This window comes from Pipistrellus hanaki (assembly GCF_964339955.1).
Source record: "Pipistrellus hanaki genome assembly, chromosome: X".
In the NCBI taxonomy this organism is placed as follows: domain Eukaryota; kingdom Metazoa; phylum Chordata; class Mammalia; order Chiroptera; family Vespertilionidae; genus Pipistrellus; species Pipistrellus hanaki.
In genome coordinates, this window is record NC_140524.1 from 22,691,043 (window position 1) to 22,710,956 (window position 19,914).

Sequence of the window (19,914 nt, forward strand, 5' to 3'; positions counted from 1 at the left end):
TTGTTATTATGTGTTAGGTAGAGCTGTTATGTTTCCTAGAGTTGGTAGAGTGGCCTTTTGTAGTATGTGTCCTACAGGTCCCAGTGGCTCAGTCTCCCCAATCACCTGAGCTAGGCTCTCTAGGTGTGCCCTTGTGTGGGCTGTGAACACTGTCTTGTAGTTGAGTCTTGATTGCTGTTGGCCTCTCTGGGAGTAGTTGACCTTCAGGTCAATTAGTTTTGAGGACCAGCTTCAACTACAGTGGAAGAGCTGCTGTGCAGACGGCAAAGCCCAGCAGTGAAGCAGGGCAGGCTGGTGTTAGTGCCAGGTCTTGGGCCTTCAGTGATAGGTTTGGGGCATGCTGTCACCAGCTGAAGTTTGTTTGACAGATTTTAGCAAAATCTGAAGCCTGAGCCAGTACAGACCATTCATATGGAAAAGCTGTTGCAAACAGCTTGGGTGGGGCTGTAAATTGGGTTGGGTGGGATCTCAGGGAATCTCCAGGGTGGAGCAACAGTGCGCTCTAGGCTGGTTGAGACTCAGCTATGAATGCCAGTCAGCCCTGCAACAGGGGAGGTTCCAGCCCAGGAACAATTACCCTTGCTAACACCCCTGTCTGGGAGAAAGCCATCTCCAAGTTTCTGTCCTGATGCCAAACATGTAAGTTCATGTGATATCCTTTTAAGAGGAGCACCTGGGACTCCAGCAGCCTCCTTGTCATTCAACCACAATCTCTGCTGGTTTTTACTGCCCAAAGTTACAGGGACTTCTCTTCCTAGCTCTGGAACCCTGGGCTGGGCGGGGTTGAGGGGGGGTTGGGACCCCTTACTCCTCAAGGGCAGCCTCCATACAATCTCCCTCCCAATTAAAAAACAACATACTTGGGTGTTGGGCCAACCTGTTCCATGCCTCCACCCCTCCTACCCTCCTACTAATCTCAGTGTGCTTTCTTCTTTACTTTTCTAGTTGTGTGACTTCTATTCAGTTAGCTTTCAGGCAGTTCTTTATTTTATTTTATTTATTTAATCTTTTTTATTCAGGCGGTTCTGAATGATGGCTGTTCTGTATATTAGTTGTAATTTTTATGTGGCTGTGGGAGGCAGTGAGTACAGGCATTTACCTACCCTGCCCTCTTGGTTCTCCTGACAGTACCTTTGATATTTTTTAGGTAAAGAGAGAAGAAGGGGGGGGGGGAGAGAGAGAGAGAGAGAGAGAGAGAGAGAGAGAGAGAGAGAGAGAGAGAGAGAGAGATCAATTTTTGTTCCACTTATTTATGCATTCATTGGTTGACTCTTATATGTAACCTTATCAGGGATGGAACTGCAAGTTTGGTGTATGAGCTACCCGGCCAGGGCCTTGATTAGAACCTTTTCAACATTCTTTCTTACCTTCATGTTTCTGCATCTTTGCTTATGCTGTTCCCTCAGTCAGAATACCCTCCATACCTATCTCTAACCCCTACCCCTAGCATAGAAGTGTGTATCTTTTTCTTTAAGAACTACTTCAAGTGCTATCTCCTGGCCTCTCTTCCAGGTAGAATTATTCATGTACTAGTAGTCTTATAATCTCCAAGTACTTAATATACAATAGTGTGCATTATAATAGAGACAGCTTTAATATTTATTTTATCAGTGAGACTTGAGTTTCTTGAGGACAAGGCCTGTGCATTATTTATCTTTGTATCTTTGTACAGCTCCTGACATAGTGCCAGGCCTATATATAATAGGCATTCAGCTGAAAGAAAAGGATAAAAATGTGCATGCATGACTATACAGTATCCTATTTGATAAAAGTGGGAAAGGCTTAAATCAGAATCACAGCACGTGTACTCTAAAGGCTGGTAAAGCAACAACAAAAATTAATCATTTGTTATATTTACTCTGAATATATGAGAACTTGAAAGCAAACTATTAAATGCTTATGACTTGTTTTAAATGTGTGATCTACAGGGTGAGAATCAGGTATTTCCTGTGATTGTATGTTTTAGCTTTTGTATTTTATTTGAAAAAGTCACACAGGGTACTAGCTAAGTAATGTTGCTTGAAATTGGTTTCGGAGACAAATACAGAAAATTGCACTTATCAGTCAGACTTATGCCAGTTACAACTGTCTGGAACATATTCAACAACCCCCGAAGGAATCCAGCAAGGTCTTTGAAGTTTAAAGAAGAAAATAGCTCTCAGGAAGTCTGTACACTTAATGTGGAGGGGGCGGGTGGGGGTGGGGGAGGCACAGTGCCACTCACATACCAAGACCTACTTACTGACTTTGAAATTTCATAGAAAACTCCATGGACAGTTTGGATATTTGACTTCCAGACATTTTTGCTTATCTTTGGTTTCAGTAGAAAGAAGTTTGAAATAACTCTGCCATCCATGCTTCCTGAAGGCACTATCGTATTGTTGAGATGAGTGTGAAAATGATTCTCATGTTTTTCTTCCATAAACTGTGGAAACTTGCTTTGTTCTATATATTTTATTTGTTTATTTTATTGATTTTTATAGAGAGGAAGGGAGAGGGATAGAGATGAGAAACATTGATCAGCTGCCTCCTGCACACCACCAGCCCCCCTCTCCCCCCCACTGGGGATGTGTCTGCGACCAAGGTACTTGACCTTGACTAGAATTGAACCTGGGACCCTTCAGTCTGCAGGTCGATGCTCTATCCACTAGGCTAAACCAGCTAGAGATGTTCTATGTATTTCTTTAGTCTTTAAGAATTCTGATTGGCTCACATAAGATTGGTGGAGGGAATACTTACTTTATTAAAAAATCTGAAATTTAAAAAGAGTGATGTCTCTGATCTCATCTCTTTAAAAAGGGCTATTAAATTGAGGTACAAAGCCTTTAATCCCTCATTCAGGTATTAATGTTATTTGTGGAAGGTTGAAACCTTGAATGTGAAAGGAACATGTATAAATTTCTTTGCTTAGTTAGCTAAAAGCCTAGAGGAAAAGTCAAAATGCTTGTTTAAATTATTTGGGGGTCTATTTTAATGCACATTAAACATGCTTTTTCATGGTGGGACAGCAAATAAAAACAGGTATCATTCAGTTTTCTTTCTCTCTTCTCTTTCTAGATTGCCAAAATGCTTTGGAATTTTTAACTGACTTTAAGAAAAGTCCAAAATAGAGTCAAGACTGTGAAAACAGAAGCTGCAGCAAGGGGGATTCAGTGCCAATGCATCAACAAAAAAGACAACTAGAGTTAGTGAAAGGAAATCTTCCTGTTTTTGTGTTTCCCACAGAACTAATATTTTATGCAGATGACCAGTCAACACATAAGCAAGTGCTGACTTTATATAATCCCTATGAGTTTGCCTTAAAGTTCAAAGGTGAGTCTCCTAGGTCTATTTGATGGATTTAACTAGTCCCTACTAATTTTTTTACTTGTAGAAACTAATTTTTTTAAAAACACTAATGGTCATTGTGACTTTTTCTTTCAGTTTTGTGTACTACTCCAAATAAGTATGTTGTCGTTGATGCTGCAGGTGCAGTAAAGCCTCAGTGTTGTGTGGATATGTAAGTCCCAATTACTTCCTGGTAACATGTTTTAAATGTGTTAATATTTATATGTTTAACTTGAAAAGGTTTTTTTCTTGAAGCTATTCCCACATAGGCATTTATTATACTTTGATTTTTTTGCTGAAAGTTTTAGTCTATCAGAAATTTTTGGGAGGTAGTAAAGGGTAAAGTGAGTGAAATATATGGTAATGGAAGAACATTTGACTTTGGGTGGTGCTCACACAATGCAATACACAGTTAAGGCATTATAGAATTATACACTTGAAACGTATATAATTTTATTAACCAATATCAAACCAAGAGGTTGAATTAAAAAGAAAAATAAATTCTTGTTAAGTTACTAGTGGATTCTAAATAGGTCAAACAAATACTTAATAATATTTCATTATGTTAATACTGATGTGTGTTAATATTTCTGTGAACATTTCCTCATTGTTGTGCTTTTAGTTATAATGGACATTTATGAAGGTAAAGTTTTAACTTATTCCTTTAAATTTCTCTAGCTATGATTAAGAAATTCAACTTTCTTTGGAACATCTTGCTATTATAGTGAAATTTGGGAAACTAATAATACTACACTCTCAGGGCAACAGTAATATAAGTTCATCCAAAATGATTCAGCTAATAAGTTTTGAAGTTAATCTATACAAACAGGAAGCAAGTGCATAACTACTCATCTATAAAAGGTTATCTGAGCTCTTCTAGATAATTTCTTCTTAGAGTGCCAGATAAATGACTGTTTGTTTGTTCAGGCTGTTCATACTTAATTTTCACTTTAGAACTGGTGATGACCAGATGGATCCATTGAACAGCCCTTAATTTAAGCCACTCAGTGAACTGTATTTGTTTAAATTTTCTGGGAGAATGAGAAGCAGAAGTCTTTTCTTTTTAATAGACTTACAACATTAAAATGATGTATCTTTAAGAATGTGTTTTTGCACATTTCTTTTGATTTTCATTCAGTACAAAATAAGCAAGGACTATTCCAAAGAAATGTAGTTTCTAGCCAAAAATATGTGTAACCTTTGACCTAGTTATTCTGTGTTCCTTATTAAGAACAAAGTAAAATATATGGAATTTCAGATAATTCGTAAACATTGAAGTGCTTTATACTCTTTTCAGAGAGATACAGAAGTGTATTGTTAGCCTTCTGTTGGATTGGTCACACTGGATTACTCATGCAAATGCTTATTTTTATCTGCATTCATGGATTTCAGATTTTAAATCTAGGGTGAGGTTTGTAAAATGTGTTAATATTTTTGAATAAGTGGCAATAGAAACTTTTTTGTGGAGGAAGAAACAATTTCATATATCTTATTTTAGTAAATATTACTATATTCAGATATCCAGAAAAGAAGTCATTGCCAAAAGGAATTTTCTTTGCCCACAACTTGGGCATGTGCCCTTGACTGGAATCAAACCTGGGACGCTTCAGTTCGCAAGCTGATCCACTGAGCCAAACCGACTAGAGCTGCCCATCATATTTTACTTTTATTCTCTGTTTTAGAGTATGTGCTTTTATCGAATATTTCAGCAGTACCCATTTCCTTTTGGGTTATACTGTGATTTAAAAAGAAAAAGCCTCATTAGCAAATCTCTGTATTTGAATATTTGGTGATAATCAGTTAATATTATTTGAATGTATGAAATCTCTTGCTGAATTCTGTTTGACAGCCCCCACCCCCAAAACCTAAACAGCATTTGTTATTTTTTAATGTTTTCAGTGTGATTCGTCATAAAGATGTTCGATCCTGTCACTATGGAGTAATAGACAAATTCCGTCTGCAAGTTTCCGAACAAAGCGAGAGAAAGGCTTTAGGAAAGAAAGAGGTTGTGGCTACTCTTCTCCCTTCTGCAAAAGAGCAACAAAAGGAAGAAGAGGAAAAAAGAATAAAGGAACCATTAAGTGATAGCTTATTTTTTGAGCAGTCTTTTCAACCAGGTATTTGGGTTATTTTTAAAGCTCTTTTGAGGTCTTACACATTTCTAACTTTAAAATAATCAGGGATCTAAGAATAAGTACTAGAATTGTCTCATTTTCTGTTCTTATAAGTGTATTTCTAGTGTCACATGAACTCACTTATCTAGGGGAAATGATAAACAGCATAGACTGATGAACAAGAACAGCAGTGATCAGACTGTCGGACCTCAGAGGGAAGGTAGGGGAGGGTGGGAATGAGGGAGATAGATCAACCAAAGGACTTGTGTGCATGAATATGAGCCTAACCAGTGGTCATGGACAACAGGGGGGTGGGGATATGCATGGGGAGGGTTTGGGATGGGAATGGGGGGGGGAATGAAGACAAATAAGTGATACCTTAATAAAGTAATTAAAAAAGAAAAATAATCTGTTGCTTTAAAAATAATCAACTACTTTTGAAACAGAACCTAGAGATTAGATACCTAAAATCAAGCCGAGGTCTAGAGCTGGACTTTCAGAGGAGAGGACTAGCGGGTGCTGTAAGGAGAAGGCAAATGTTCCCATAACATTTAAATCTATAAAACCTGAGAATGCAGGCACTGTACTTTATAATGCTATCACAATTTGGCAATTATATACTCTTGTTTCTGTGACTTTCCTATATCCTTTCTCATTTAATTAGTTTTAAGAAGGAGAGATTGTGTTTGGCAATAGGCCAAGCTTGGTGCACTGTTTATATTATTTCTGGGGAAAAAAAGTCATTAAAGTTGAAGTTAATTAAACTAAGTAGATTATAATATCCCCTGTGGGCTATTGATTCAATCCCTCTTATTCCCCATTTCCTTCTAGCTTAGATATATAGAAGTGTTATGATATATTATTTCAACATTGACAGTATCCTCATCTTCAACTCTTTGGGCATCTTTCCTTTTTAATTTTTCATTATCTCCCTCCAACCCCATTAAAAGAGGAGGTAGATAAATTTTCCATAGAAAATCATGGGAACTTTTTGATAGTGATATATAAATGTAATAGCAGCTGCCCTTGAAATTGTCACATAAAGTCTATTTGTCATTATATTAATTCATAGATTCCCTATCAGTCTGTTCATCTTAGCATGTTTATTTTGATAACACAGGGAGTAATGCCTCTTTAATTTACTGTAGGCAAGGCTTCTCAGTCCATGTAGGGAGTGCCCACATTTTCTGGTGATAACAAAACTGGGTAGTAGCTAGTAGATTGATTTTTTTCTCAGCAACTGTTATTGATTGACAGGACCAGCTTTTCTTATTTTGAAGCTGAAAGAGACCCTTTGTCAAATGCCACTTTGACCTTAGATCAATATATATTTTTTTAAATCAATCTTTATTATTCATATTATTACAAAGGTTCCTCATTTCTTCCCCCCTCCACCAGGTTCCCACCCCACCCTCTACCCCCTCCCCATCCTCCATTGTCCTCATCCATAGGTGCACAGTTTATGTTCAGTCTCTTCCTCCCACCCTTTGCCCGATAGTAAATCCCTTTTCAGATAGTAAGTCAGTTACTTAGCATTTTCTCATATCAATAATACCTCCACATGCCCAATGATACACTGACCTTAGATCAATATTAAGTTGACTTATAAATGTTTATGATATTCAAGATTCCCCTTTCACAATGCTTTCTCTAGAACAAAAAAGACCATAAAATATGGATATTTGTTTTTTTATGTTACATTCATAATTTAACTGCCATGATATATGTATATATATATTTTTTTATAACATAGGTGGAGATTTATTGAAGAATAAGTACAGACTCCCATGTGGGGAGAGAAAAGAGTCCCACAGAACTGACTCCCACTTAGGGAGGGGGAAGAGTCCCCTATATTTTAAAATTTTATTTATTTTTTCATTTTTTATTAAGGTATTATGTGTGTACATATCTTACCAATTCTCCCCACATACTCCCATACATGCCCTTCCTCCCCAGAGTTTTGCGTGATATTTTTAATTTAATTAAAAAAGGTCTGCTGCTTGCAGCTATAGATGCTTATGGCATTCAAATGGTTAAAAAAGTGATCCTTGGAACTCATTTGTATTTAACAAACCAGTTTAATAGCCAAGAATAAGAGTTAAAAGTTTAGTTATATTTTTATCCTCTTTTATTTTTATTTTAAAATATATTTTTATTGATTTCAGAGAGGAAAGGAGAGGGAGAGAGAGATAGAAACATCAATAATGAGATAGAATCATTGATTGGCTTCCTCCTGCACTCCCTCTACTGGAGGCTGAGCCCACAACCTGGGCATGTGTCCTTGACCCGAATTGAACCTGGGACCCGTCAGTCTGCAGGCTAATGCTCTATCCACTGAGGCAAACCAGCTAGGGCTATCCTCTTTTATTTTTAAGTGTATGAGAATTCAGGTGAAAAATTATCCTGAAAGGCTAAATAATTACAATGTATATTAATTGAGCATTTTATTCTTTATTTTTATACTGAATCTTTGGTATCTGAAATATATTAAAGTATTCTTCTAATTGTAAAATTGGAGTAGATAAATAAGTGAAATTAGGTGATACTGGAATAACACGTGGTGATCTCTATTTTGAAAAACCAAAAGAACCCAAAAAACGATGTCAGGAAGCTCAATGAAAGCAGGCCTCTTATTTGTCTAGTATACCATTATGTTCTAGGCACAGAGTACAATTGTCCTTCTGTATCCAAGGATAACTGGCTCCAGAACACCCCCCCCCCACAATGACTAAAATCAGCAGTTGCTCAAGTGTCTTATTTGGCCCTTTGTATCATGGGTTCCGCATCCTCCAACTGCAAGTCAATGGTTTGTTGAATCTGTGGCTGACTATAGCTTCACTGAACTTCTTATTTGGTAGGGTCTGTTGGGTTGGCTTTCTTTGTCTTACAAGGTTTAAACTGCTATGGACACTCTAGAGCAGTGTTTCCCAAAGTGTGGTACTCGTACCCCCAGGGGTACGGGAAGAGTTTGGTGGGGGTACGTGTTGCACCAGAGTTTGGTGGGGATATGCACTGCACCGTGCTTAACTGCACCTAATTCTACGTTCTCATGATTACGAGGGGTACTCAGTGTTACGAAAATTATAGAAGGGGTACACATATGTCAAAAGTTTGGGAAACACTGCTCTAGAGCAAGGGCGATATGTTTCTAATATGGAATTGAGTAAAGTTTTCTTCTTTAATAGAGTGTAATGGTGGATGATTTAGTCTATGTTGACAAAGTGCTATTTTAAACTTGTTTGTTTTTTTAAAACAGCCATGTGTCACTCAGTCACTGGGATACCGTCTGAGAAATGTGTCATTAGCAGTTTTGTTGTTCAAACATCATAGAGTGCAATTACACAAACCTACGTAGTATAGTCTACTACACACCTAGGCTATATGGTATTGCCTATTGCTTCTAGGCTACAAACCTGTGTAGCATGTTAATGCCCCAAACAACACGAGATTAAATCAAGCACAAGAGGAAATAATGCAATCAAGAGATATGGAAAACGTAAGACCTGTGAGGCTGCTGTGGCCTGCATAACATGGCATACTATTTTACAGCAAACTCTAGAGTAGAAAGAGTATACTACAAAATAATGATAAAAATTATATGTAGTATAGTAAATACAGAAGCCAGTAACATCACCTTTTATTATCATTATCAAGAATTATGTGCTGTACATAATTATACGTGCTGTACTTTTATACAAATGGTAGCTCAGTAGGTTTGTTTATACCAGCAGCACCAAAAACGTGTGAGTAATGTGTTGTGCTATGACATTGTGATGGCTACAGTATCACTAGGTGGTAAAAATTATTCAGTTCCATTATAATCTTAGGGAACTGCAGTTGCATATGCAGTCTGTAGTTGAACAAAACATCAGATTTGTCACATGACTATAGTGAATTATGTGTGATTTCCAGTATGTAGGATTCTCAGGTTTTCCATTAAGTTTTTCTGAACTAAATTTTTTAACATATTTTTATTGATTCCAGAGAGGAAGGGAGTGGGAGAGAGAGACAGAAACATCAATGATGAGAGAGAATCATTGATTAACTGCCTCCTGCATGCCCCACACTGGAGATTGAGCCCACAGCTAGGCATGTGCCCTTGACTGGAACTGAACCTAAGACCCTTCAGTCTGCAAGCCAATGCTCTATCCAAATTGGCTAGGACTATCCAAATTTTAAAACAAATTGAGATTGTTTTCTGAGAAGTTTTAAAGTGGTATTATTTTTTTCATGTCTTCTGCTGAGAAAGTGTTTATTAGACATGCTATCAATACAACAATTTTGTGAAGCTCTTTGAGCTAGCTGGAAAATGGTCAAAGGCTATGCTCATGAAAGATTCGGAATTTTAAATGAATTGTAAAGCAGTAAAATGAGATTTCCCCCCCTCAAGTTTATTGTCTAAAAACATATGGCAATAAAGTTTAAAAAGGAAGCAGCCCTTATAATTCTATACACTTAACAAATATGCTGATTAAATGTTCCACGTTACTTTCTAGGACTTGTGTATGCACATACATATAACGTATATATTAATTTAGTAGAAATTTAACTAAGGGAAACTCACAAAGCATACTTTTCCATAATACTACAGCCCAGGTTGTTAAAAAGATGCAGCTGAATCTTAGTGGGTTTATCTTAATTACATTACTAATGAACTTTGTCTGCAATGTTTGGGTCAGTGCACGCTGGCTTAAGAAAATTAGGGTCCTTATTATTATTTATATAATAATAAATGGTTGAAAAGGATATAAATGTCTATCAGTTGGGGATTGATTAAATTATAAATGTTTGTGAGATGGGATGCCAGGCAAGTATATACAAGGTTCTTATACAATGATAGATGGTTACATCAGCAGTAACATAGAAAGAGGTTCAAATATAGCCAGGACCGGTTTGGCTCAGTGGATAGAGCATCAGCCTGCGGACTGGAAAGTCCTGGGTTCGATTCCGGGCAAGGGCATGTGCCTTGGTTGTGGGCACGTCCCCAGTGGGGGGTGTGCAAGAGGCAGCTGATTGATGATTCTCTCTCATTGATGTTTCTGACTCTCTATCCCTCTCTCTTCCTCTCTGTGAAAAATCAATAAAATATATATTTAAAAAAAAAAAAAGAAAGAGGTTCAAATATACAGGTATAGAACAGTATATTATAGTATAATGTTATAACAGTGTATTATAGTTTCATTTATGTAAAAATTATTTTACATGTTTATATGCACATTAATAAAATACAAAAGGATCTGTAGCAAGCTACAAATAGTGTTTTTTTCCAGGAAGATGAGATTACATAGGAACCTTTATGATTTGTGTATCTCTATATAAATTTTTACAACAATCATAAAAAGAGCTATTTCCTGCCCAGGCAGGGTGGCTTAGTTGATTGAGCATCATCGTATGCACCAATAGATTGCCAGTTTGATTCCCGGTCAGGGCACATACCTAGGTTGTAGGTTCCATCCCCAATGGGGCACTTATGGAAGACAACTGATCTCTCTCTCTCTCTCTCTCTCTCTCTCTCTCTCTCTCTCTCTCTCTCTCTCTTCAGGTGAGGATTTAAAAAAGAGAGAGCTATTTCCATTTTGAAAAACTTAAAGCATTTATGCAAAGGTTTTTTGAATTTCTCTAAATACTAAAGATTACTTGAAATTATCTCTATTGTAGGTTTGCAGTGAGCAGTGTAACTGTCAGTTTTCCTTGAAAACATATCTTTGCAACAAATATAAATGTAAAGGTACTGCATTTATTAACTAAAACAAGACTTGTTTTGAGGTATTTCCCCCCACCAAATGTCCCCCTCTTTATCCCCCATCCCCCCACCACTCGATTCCTGCCCCGCTCCAGGCTCTAGGCCTTTACCACTCTGTCTATGTTCATGGGCAAGATTTTAGATATTAATGCTATTATTTTACCTCAAACAGTAATCACTATAAAATGTGAATTTGTTTTCATCTACCTGGTTTTGGCGATGCTCAGTTAAACTTTGCACAAAAGCTAAAGTATTAATAATTTAGAAAAGCTGCATTTAATAATAAAATAAACAGCATTATTTCATTAACGAAAGACAAAGATTATGTTGCTGTTGGCTATTCCTTTTAATGAAAGGAAGGATAGTGGGAAAATCCAAATAACAGAAAATGCTCTTCATGGGTTTCTTAAATATATGAGTATGGATAATGTACACATACACCCAGCACTGTACAATAGTAAGGCTGATAATAAATGCTTTATAAATTTTATTTTATTGTGGTAAGAACACTTAACGTGTGATCTACTCTGTTCACAAATATTTCAGTGTACACAACACTTTTGTTGACTATAGGTACAATGTTGTACAGCAGATCTCTAGACCATACTCATCTCACATAATTGAGACTTTATGTCCGTTGATTAGTAACTCCCATCTCAAACACCCACCAACCCCTAGCAACCACCATTCTACTCTCTGCTTCTATGACTTTGACTATTTTAGACACTTCATGTAAGTGGAATTTTGCAGTATTTGTCCTGTGACTGGTTTGTTTCACTTAGCACAATATTTGCCAAATATTGTTTCTGCTAATTTCTTCTTTGCTATAAATGGGAATAGAGCAGAGGGCAAAAGTTTCCATGGGCAGTTTTAAAACACTGAAATAGTGCCTTTTTGCTGCCATAACATTTATTAAATATATTTTATTGATTTTTTTTTTTACAGAGAGGAAGGGAGAGAAATAGAGAGCCAGAAACGTCGACGAGAGAGAAACATCGACCAACTGCCTCTTGCACACCCCCTACCGGGGATGTGCCCGCAACCAATGTATTATACATGCCCTTGACCGGAATCGAACCCGGGACCTTTCAGTCCGCAGACCGATGCTCTACCACTGAGCCAAACCGGCTTCGGCTGCCATAACATTTTCAAAATTGGTAGCAGGATACTGTAGTTATTAGGATCAAATGTCTGGAGACCTACATAAGATACTTCTAGAAGATAGTGGAGCTCTAGTGCAGTGTGTTTCAGAAAGAAATGCACATAAGCGATCCATTAGGGTACAGGAAGAAAACATCAGAATTTCAATGTCTATTTTTACCCCATTATTTAAAAGTTTTATATTAAGTGTAATAGGGCAGTATTTGTGCATATAATTTATAAACATAGACAGCTGATACTTGCTTGAACACTTTCTACTGATTACGGTGAGGAGAGTGTGTGGAAGAATACCAGCCTTTCAATAGGAACCCACTACCCCACAATGCTGTTTTCACATTCCACCCTATGACTCAGAGAAGAATAGGCTTCCAGATAAGTTCAGCCGATAAGTCCCTATGGAATGGGAGTGATGGAGAAAGAATCAGAGAAGTTAGACAAAACCGGAATCCTAGTGAATGGTGGGCAGTATATGTGAACAAACTTTTGTCTAAGTTGTTTTTGGAAGCAGCTCAGGGATTTTTGTCTTTTGTTACAGAAAACAGAACTGTCTCCTCAGGACCTAGTTTACTAACTGTCTTCCTGGCAGTGGTGTGCATTGCAGCTCTGATGCTTCCGACACTGGGGGATGTGGAATCGCTGGTGCCTCTCTACCTCCACTTAAGTGTGAATCAAAAATTAGTGGCTGCTTACATCTTAGGTAAGTAGTTTAAAGATTTGGGACATATGTGTAGGCAATATGTACGGCTTGGAGGTGGTAGTGATGGTCTTATGTATATTGGATGATGGTGATGGTGTTGGTTTGATTTTTTTTTTTATCAAAACATAAACAAGAGATTGATTTAAAAAGATGTTGAGGCCAAGTACATTTTAAGATTTAATTTTTGACTCACATTTAGTTCTTTTTAGTTTATTTAGTACCTGATACTGTATTCAATTATCTTATTTTTACTGACTTACAATGGCATAAAATGTGTAAAATGCATATATTCCATGATACAGCTTTTCTACTTCAAGGAATTGATCCTAGGGAACACTTAGACAAAGTATATACAGTGATAGAGATGAATAGTGCAGCCTTGTTTAATATTGTGAACGTTTCTCTTTATTTTTATTAATTTCAGAGAGGAAGGGAGAGAGAGAGATAGAAACATCAATGATGAGAGAGAATAATTGATTGACTGCTCCCTGTATGCCCCCCAGTGGGGATTGAGCCCATAACCTAGTCACGCACCATGACCTCCTAGTTCATAGGTTGATGCTCAACCACTGAGCAACACAGGCTGGGTAACGAACCTTTCTCTTTAAACCAATTCCCCTTTTTCCTGTTAAGGCATTTTTTTCAGACATCCTAATTTGAAAATTTATAATTACTTCCATGGAACATTTATTCAGTACCTGCCTAACGTGTGAAGGATTAAGGTTCTGGTAATGAATGACTCTTTGCTCAGAGTCTCTCATCTCTTTTGAGATGCCCACTCTTTTTTTTTTTTCTTTTTTAGTTTAATAAATCTTTATTGTTCAGATTATTACAATTGTTCCTCTTTTTCTCCCATAGCTCCCCTCCACCCCGTTCCCACCCCACCCTCTACCCTAATCTCTCCCCCCCACTGTCCTCATCCATAGGTGTATGATTTTTGTCCAGTCTCTTCCCGTACCCCCAAAATCCCTTTCCCCCTGAGAATTATCAATCCCCTCCCATTCTATGTACCTGATTCTATTATATTCACCAGTTTATTCTGTTCCCCAGATTTTTAATTCATTTGATTTTTAGATTCACTTGTTGATAGATATGTATTTGTTGTTCATAATTTTTATCTTTATTTTTTTTCTTCTTTCTCTTCTTAAAGAATACCTTTCAGCATTTCATATAATACTGGTTTGGCGGTGATGAACTCCTTTAGCTTTTCTTATCTGTGAAGCTCTTTGTCTGACCTTCAATTCTGAATGATAACTTTGCTGGGTAGAGTAATCTTGGTTGTAGGTTCTTGCTATTCATCACTGAATATTTCTTGCCATTCCCGTCTGGCCGGCGTAGTTTCTGTTGAGAAATCAGCTGACAATCGTATGGGTGCTTCTTTATAGGTAACTAACTGCTTTTCTCTTGCTGCTTTTAATATTCTCTCTTTGTCTTTTGTTCTTGGCATTTTATTTATTTATTTATTTATTTATTTTCCCTGCTGGGCTTTTTTTTTTTTTTTTTTTTTTTTTTTTTTTTTTTTTTTTTTTTTTCCCCTGTTCTTGGCATTTTAATTATGTCTTGGTGTGGTCCTTTTTGGATTCCTTTTGTTTTGGGTTCTGTGTGCTTCCTGGACTTGTAAGTCTATTTCTTTCCTCAGGTGGGGGAAGTTTTTGGTCATTATTTCTTCAAATAGGTTTTCAGTATCTTGCTCTCTCTCTTCTTCTGGCACCCCCATAATTTTGATGTTGGTTTGCTTGAAGTTGTCCCAGAGGCTCCTTACACTATCTTCAACTTTTTGGATTCTTTTTTCTTTTCTGGTTGAGGGTTTTTTACTTCTTTGTATTAAAATCTTTGACCTGATCCTTGCGATCCTCTAGTCTGCTGATAGACCTCTGTATAATATATATTTTTTATTTCAGTCAGTGTATGTTTAATTTCTAGTTGGTCCTTTTTTATATCCTCGAGGGTCTCGCTAAATTTATTGGCCTTTTCTAGAAAATGAAAAACCTTATAACTGTGGTTTTGAACTCTATATTTAGTTATTTGCTCTCTTCCATTTCTTTCATTTGTGATCTGTTTCTTTGTCTCCACATTTTGGCTGCTTCCCTAAGTTGATAGAGTGACTTTGTGTGCTAGGTGTCCTATATGGCCCAGTGGCTCAGCCTCCCCAGTTACCTGAGATGGACAATCTTGGTGCACCCCTTTGTAGGCTGTGTGCACAGTCTTGTTGTAGTTAAGCCTTGATTTTTGTTGGTATCACTGGAAGGAATTGACCTCCAGGCCAATTGGCTGTGAGGAACAGCTGTATCTACACTGGGAGAACTTCTGTGCTGGAGATACCCTTATGAGACAAGACTTGCAAAAAGCCTCTGTGCTCAGCTTGAATGGGGCGGAGTCTTAGGGCAGAGCAGAGAACATTTGTTTCCCTGTCAGCCCTGCCCTAAGTGGCCCCTGGGTCTTAGTGTCCCATGAATCGCTGCAAGCACCTCTGAGAGAAAGCTGCCCTTGAGTTTCGCCTGCTACCAGACAGTCCAGTTTCTCCCCGAATGAGTCTGGGTCCCCAGAGTCTCGCCCATAACTGGAGTTCAGTGCAGTCGGGAGCTTTTGTCTGCCTCCTGCTTGAAAAAGGCAGCCGTGAACTCAATTGCCTGCCCTCTCCAAGCATGTGCCTAAGTACCTCTGACTTCCATAGCTCCTCTGAGTCTCAGTGTGCTTTTCTCTAGAATTTCCACTCAGCCAGCTTTCCTGTGGTTCTGGATGATGTCTGTTTTTTCTTTTATTTGTAGTTTTGAAATTGTTGCGTGAGGCAGCAATTTAGGTGTTTACCTATGCTGCCATCTTGGTTTCTCCAAGTTGCCAACTCTTTTCATTATTCCTTGGTGCACTCTCTTGTTTTAAAAAAAAAGACAACATATATATATATATATATATATATATATATATATATATATATATATATATATATATTATTGATATTTCAGAGAGGAGGAAGGGAGAGACATAGAGAGCTAGAAACGCAGATGAGAGAGAAACATCGACCAGCTGCCTCTTGCACACCCCCCACCAGGGATGTGCCCACAACCAATGTACATGCCCTTGACCGGAATCGAACCTGGGACCTTTCAGTCCACAGACCGACGCTCTACCACTGAGCCAAACCGGCTTTGGCTAAAAAAAATATATATATATTTTATTGCATTTTAGAGAGAGGGGAAGGAAGAGGGAAAGAGAGATAGATACATCAACAAAAGAGGAAGTCATTGATTGGTTGCCTTCTGCATGACCCCTACTGGGGGATCAAGCCCACAACCTGGGCATGTCCCCTGACTGGGAATTGAACTGGTGAGTTGTTGGTTCCTGTGTTGATGCTCAACCACTGAGCCACATTAGGCAGGCTGGTGCATTCTCTTCCTAATTTCAAAATTGTTTTCTAAATTGTCTCCCTATCTTCTGACTATGTCCCTTCTCTTCCTATTTCTGTCTTTTCCCATTATTCCACCCCCCCCCCCCAAAAAAAAAATCTATTATATTGCTGTCAGATTGCTTTCCATTCTGTTTTGGTTTCACTACCAACACTCCCTGCTCAAAAACCTTTAATGATTCCCCATAGTCCAGGAGTGGCGAACCTTTTTACTGCCAATGGACATTTGTATATTTATAACATCATTAGAGGCCCAGTGCACAAAAGTTGTGCACTTGATGGGGGGGTCCCTCAGCCCGGATTGCAAGAGGGCACAGGTCAAGCCAAGGGACCCCCACCAGTGCATGATTGTGGCCAGGGAGGGATGTGGGATGTTGGCTAGCCTTGGAGAGGTCTGGGAGGGCTACAGGATATGTCCAGCTCATCTTTCTCAATCCTGATCTGCCAGACCCCAGCAGCAACTCTAACCTGCAGTTCAGAGCATCTACCCCTAATGGTCAGTGCACATCATAGCAACTGGCTGACTGTCTGTTCCCTGGTGGTCAGTGCACATCATAGCAAGCAGTTGAATGGACTTAGCATATTTCGTTTTGATTGGTTGAATGACCAAACGGACGACCAGACACTTAGCACATTCGGCGTTTATCATATAGGATTCTTGGGCCATACAAAAGTATCTGCTTAAAAATTAGCCTGTTGTATTTGGTCAAACATTTAATTAAGTAACCCTAATACCTTGGCAGGGCCAGACCAAATGATTTTGAGGGCCTTATATAGTCTACTGGCTGGATGTTCCACACCCTTGCCAGAGTCTATAAAATGAAGTATAAATCTATAGTTTGGCATTTAAGACTTTCCATGCTCTGAGATCTATCTGAGCTACTCTTGTCTAGTTGCTGCCCTACATAAATCCTTAATTAGAGTGGTTAGGTTACTTATTGGTTCTCATCCATGCCCTTGCCCTTGCCCTTCCCTCACTTTAATCTCTGCCCATCTCATTGTTCTGTATCTTTTCTGTTCATCTTTAGGCTTATTTCAGCTTTACATTTTGGGGTATGTTTTCTGACTGCTCAGTCCCACATTTGTGGTTTTTAACCACTCATTTGGGACTGAACGTTTTATTAAATTTTTTTATTGTTTTATGTATGGAATCTTTCAGGAGTACTCCACTTCTGTCTCTTTGTGGCCCTAGGGCCCTGGGATGCAAATAGGCCCACAAAGTTTTTGTTGATGAAGTCCTCTGGCTTTACTGACACTTTAATGGCACATTTGCTATTATTATATAGCTGAAGTGATTGGATACACTGGGAAGTTAAAAATTAGCTATGTTCTGACACTAAATATATCCAGTGACTGCCCTTTGCTATAAATTGGATTTCTTCTGTAAAATAACAACTAAATTCAAATTGACTTAAAGTTCTTAGTAGAGTATCTGCTTATGTGCTGTATTTTATTTGCTCATTGAGGGCTAAACAATTGCTTATTGAATGGAAAATTTTGTAAAATGCATGTTTTTAATGTATAATAACAACTAAATTCAAATTGACTTAAAGCTCTTAGTAGAGTACCTGCCTATGTGCTATATTTTATTTGCTCATTGAGGGCTAAACAATTGCTTATTGAATGGAAAATTTTGTAAAATGCATGTCTTTAACAGTTCTTCATTTTGTTTTCTTTCAGGTCTTATCACAATGGCTATATTTAGAACATGAGCAAGGAATTCGATTGACTTCTGAAGTAAATCTATCTTGAAAATATGAATGTGGACTGCCTTTTATCTCTATTTCACTCCATTAATATGCTATAAACTATTGAATGATTTACAGTGATTATAAATATATAATATATATTTTAAATTACTTTATAATTTTATTCAAAGGACTCCAGCACATTATGTTATAAAAAAAACAACACACACACACACACCAGGATGCTTCTGAGTAACAATGAGGAAATTCTTTGAGGAAATTCTTTTTATATCTAAACCTCTTGTGCATAAAATAACTTTAATGAAAACATTTGTTATTTTCTCATCTTTTTGCTGATTCACTTTAAATTTAATTGTTAGGCTCATGTGTCCTTCAAAGTTAGTTAAAGGCCTAAAACAGAAAACTGACTAGCCTAAAAATAAAATTACATTTATTTCCTTGCTACAAACATCAACATTATTATGTAAATTATACCTTGGCTTCTATTATAAACAGTTGCCATGGTGTTTCTGAAATAAGAGTTTTACAGTTAATGTGTGGGAGGGTTTTTTGTTTGTGTTTTTTTTTGTTTGTTTGTTTTTATAAAGCACAAAGTGTTGAGGAATCATTTTTATTCTAGGGCTCACAGAAGACAGGACATATTTAATTCATCTTCTGAATTACAGAATAGGTTGGGGTCCAGATACCAAACATGTGGGGTTATTTTAAACCTCATAAAAGTAGGCTGACCTCTCTTATTTGGCCTAAGAAACCTAAAGGAAGATAGGCATGTGTTTAGTTAGTGGTTCACCTTGGCTTTATCTCTGGATAATGAGGAAAAATCTGTTTTTTTTCTCCCCAGCCTCTTGCCTGACTGTAAGAGACAAGGCCAGGTTGGGATTACCAGATAACAGATGGTTTATGTGGAGATGATTTTTCACCTTTAAACCCTACGCCAAGTATATAAAATCCTTGATATCTGTGTCTATTTTATATCAGTCACCAAGACATTTTTAAGTTTATATTTATTATTAAAACAACTGTATGGAAAAGTTCCTGAAGCACAACTATTTACATTTCTTTGTAGCATCTTCTGATCTCTAACACATATATGCAGTTTTAACTGTTACTGTCATACTTAGGATTTTTATCTGAGAGCACAATGCATTAAGAGTCTCAATTGTTTTTTTCAGATCTTTTTACAGAATGAACTTGCGCACTGCTACTATAGTTTTCAAGGAATATATGTAAACACAAAATGTATGCCTGAGGTTGGTTTTAGCAAGAAACAGTTCTTTGAGTCTAACCTAAAAGCTTTTACATACACTCTTTCACAGAAAATCCTGATTGGTTTAACCATTTGGGGAGCATAAATCATTAAATGGATCATGTCTATACATTGTGTAATGAATGGAAAGCACATAAATGTCAATGTAATCTATTTTGAACTTTGTAAAAAAACCTGTTTGGAGGCTATCCTTGTTTCTCTGTTCATCTTAAATCCTGCGTGTGTGTGAGTGTGTGTGTGTGTGTGTATGTGTATGTGCGTGTGTATGAGTATGTGTGCACATGCATGTGCACGCATGTGTGTGTATATGATAACACATTGTAATAAAAATAAGGTACTTAAAAAATAAAAGAAAATGGAAACACAAGTTTCACATTGATTTACATATTTTATTTGGGTTATTCTGAGGAACTCAAAAGTTTTAGCTCTTCTAATTCCTGTGGGTTAAATAGGAAAAAAATGAGCAAAACATATGAGCTTAAATATCTTAAAT

At 37.4% G+C, this 19,914-nt stretch overlaps 1 protein-coding gene across 5 annotated transcripts in view; it reads left to right on the forward strand.

Moving 5' to 3' along the window:
* The window catches only part of MOSPD1 (motile sperm domain containing 1), a 91,015-nt gene that overhangs the window by 17,178 nt on the left and 53,923 nt on the right, over window positions 1-19,914 (forward strand). For 4 of the 5 annotated variants that reach the window (XR_014793726.1, XR_014793727.1, XR_014793728.1 and 1 more), the window contains exons 2-6: window positions 3,058-3,312; window positions 3,424-3,499; window positions 5,227-5,444; window positions 12,881-13,042; window positions 18,126-18,182. Coding sequence is in view for 2 of the 5 variants with exons in the window: in XM_084870267.1 (XP_084726393.1) it covers window positions 3,159-3,312; window positions 3,424-3,499; window positions 5,227-5,444; window positions 12,881-13,042; window positions 18,126-18,157 (642 nt within the window). In the remaining 3 variants the exon portion in view is untranslated. Of the gene's footprint in view, window positions 1-3,057; window positions 3,313-3,423; window positions 3,500-5,226; window positions 5,445-12,880; window positions 13,043-18,125; window positions 19,793-19,914 lie in introns of those variants that run through there. The other variant, XM_084870266.1, reaches the window with a different exon arrangement.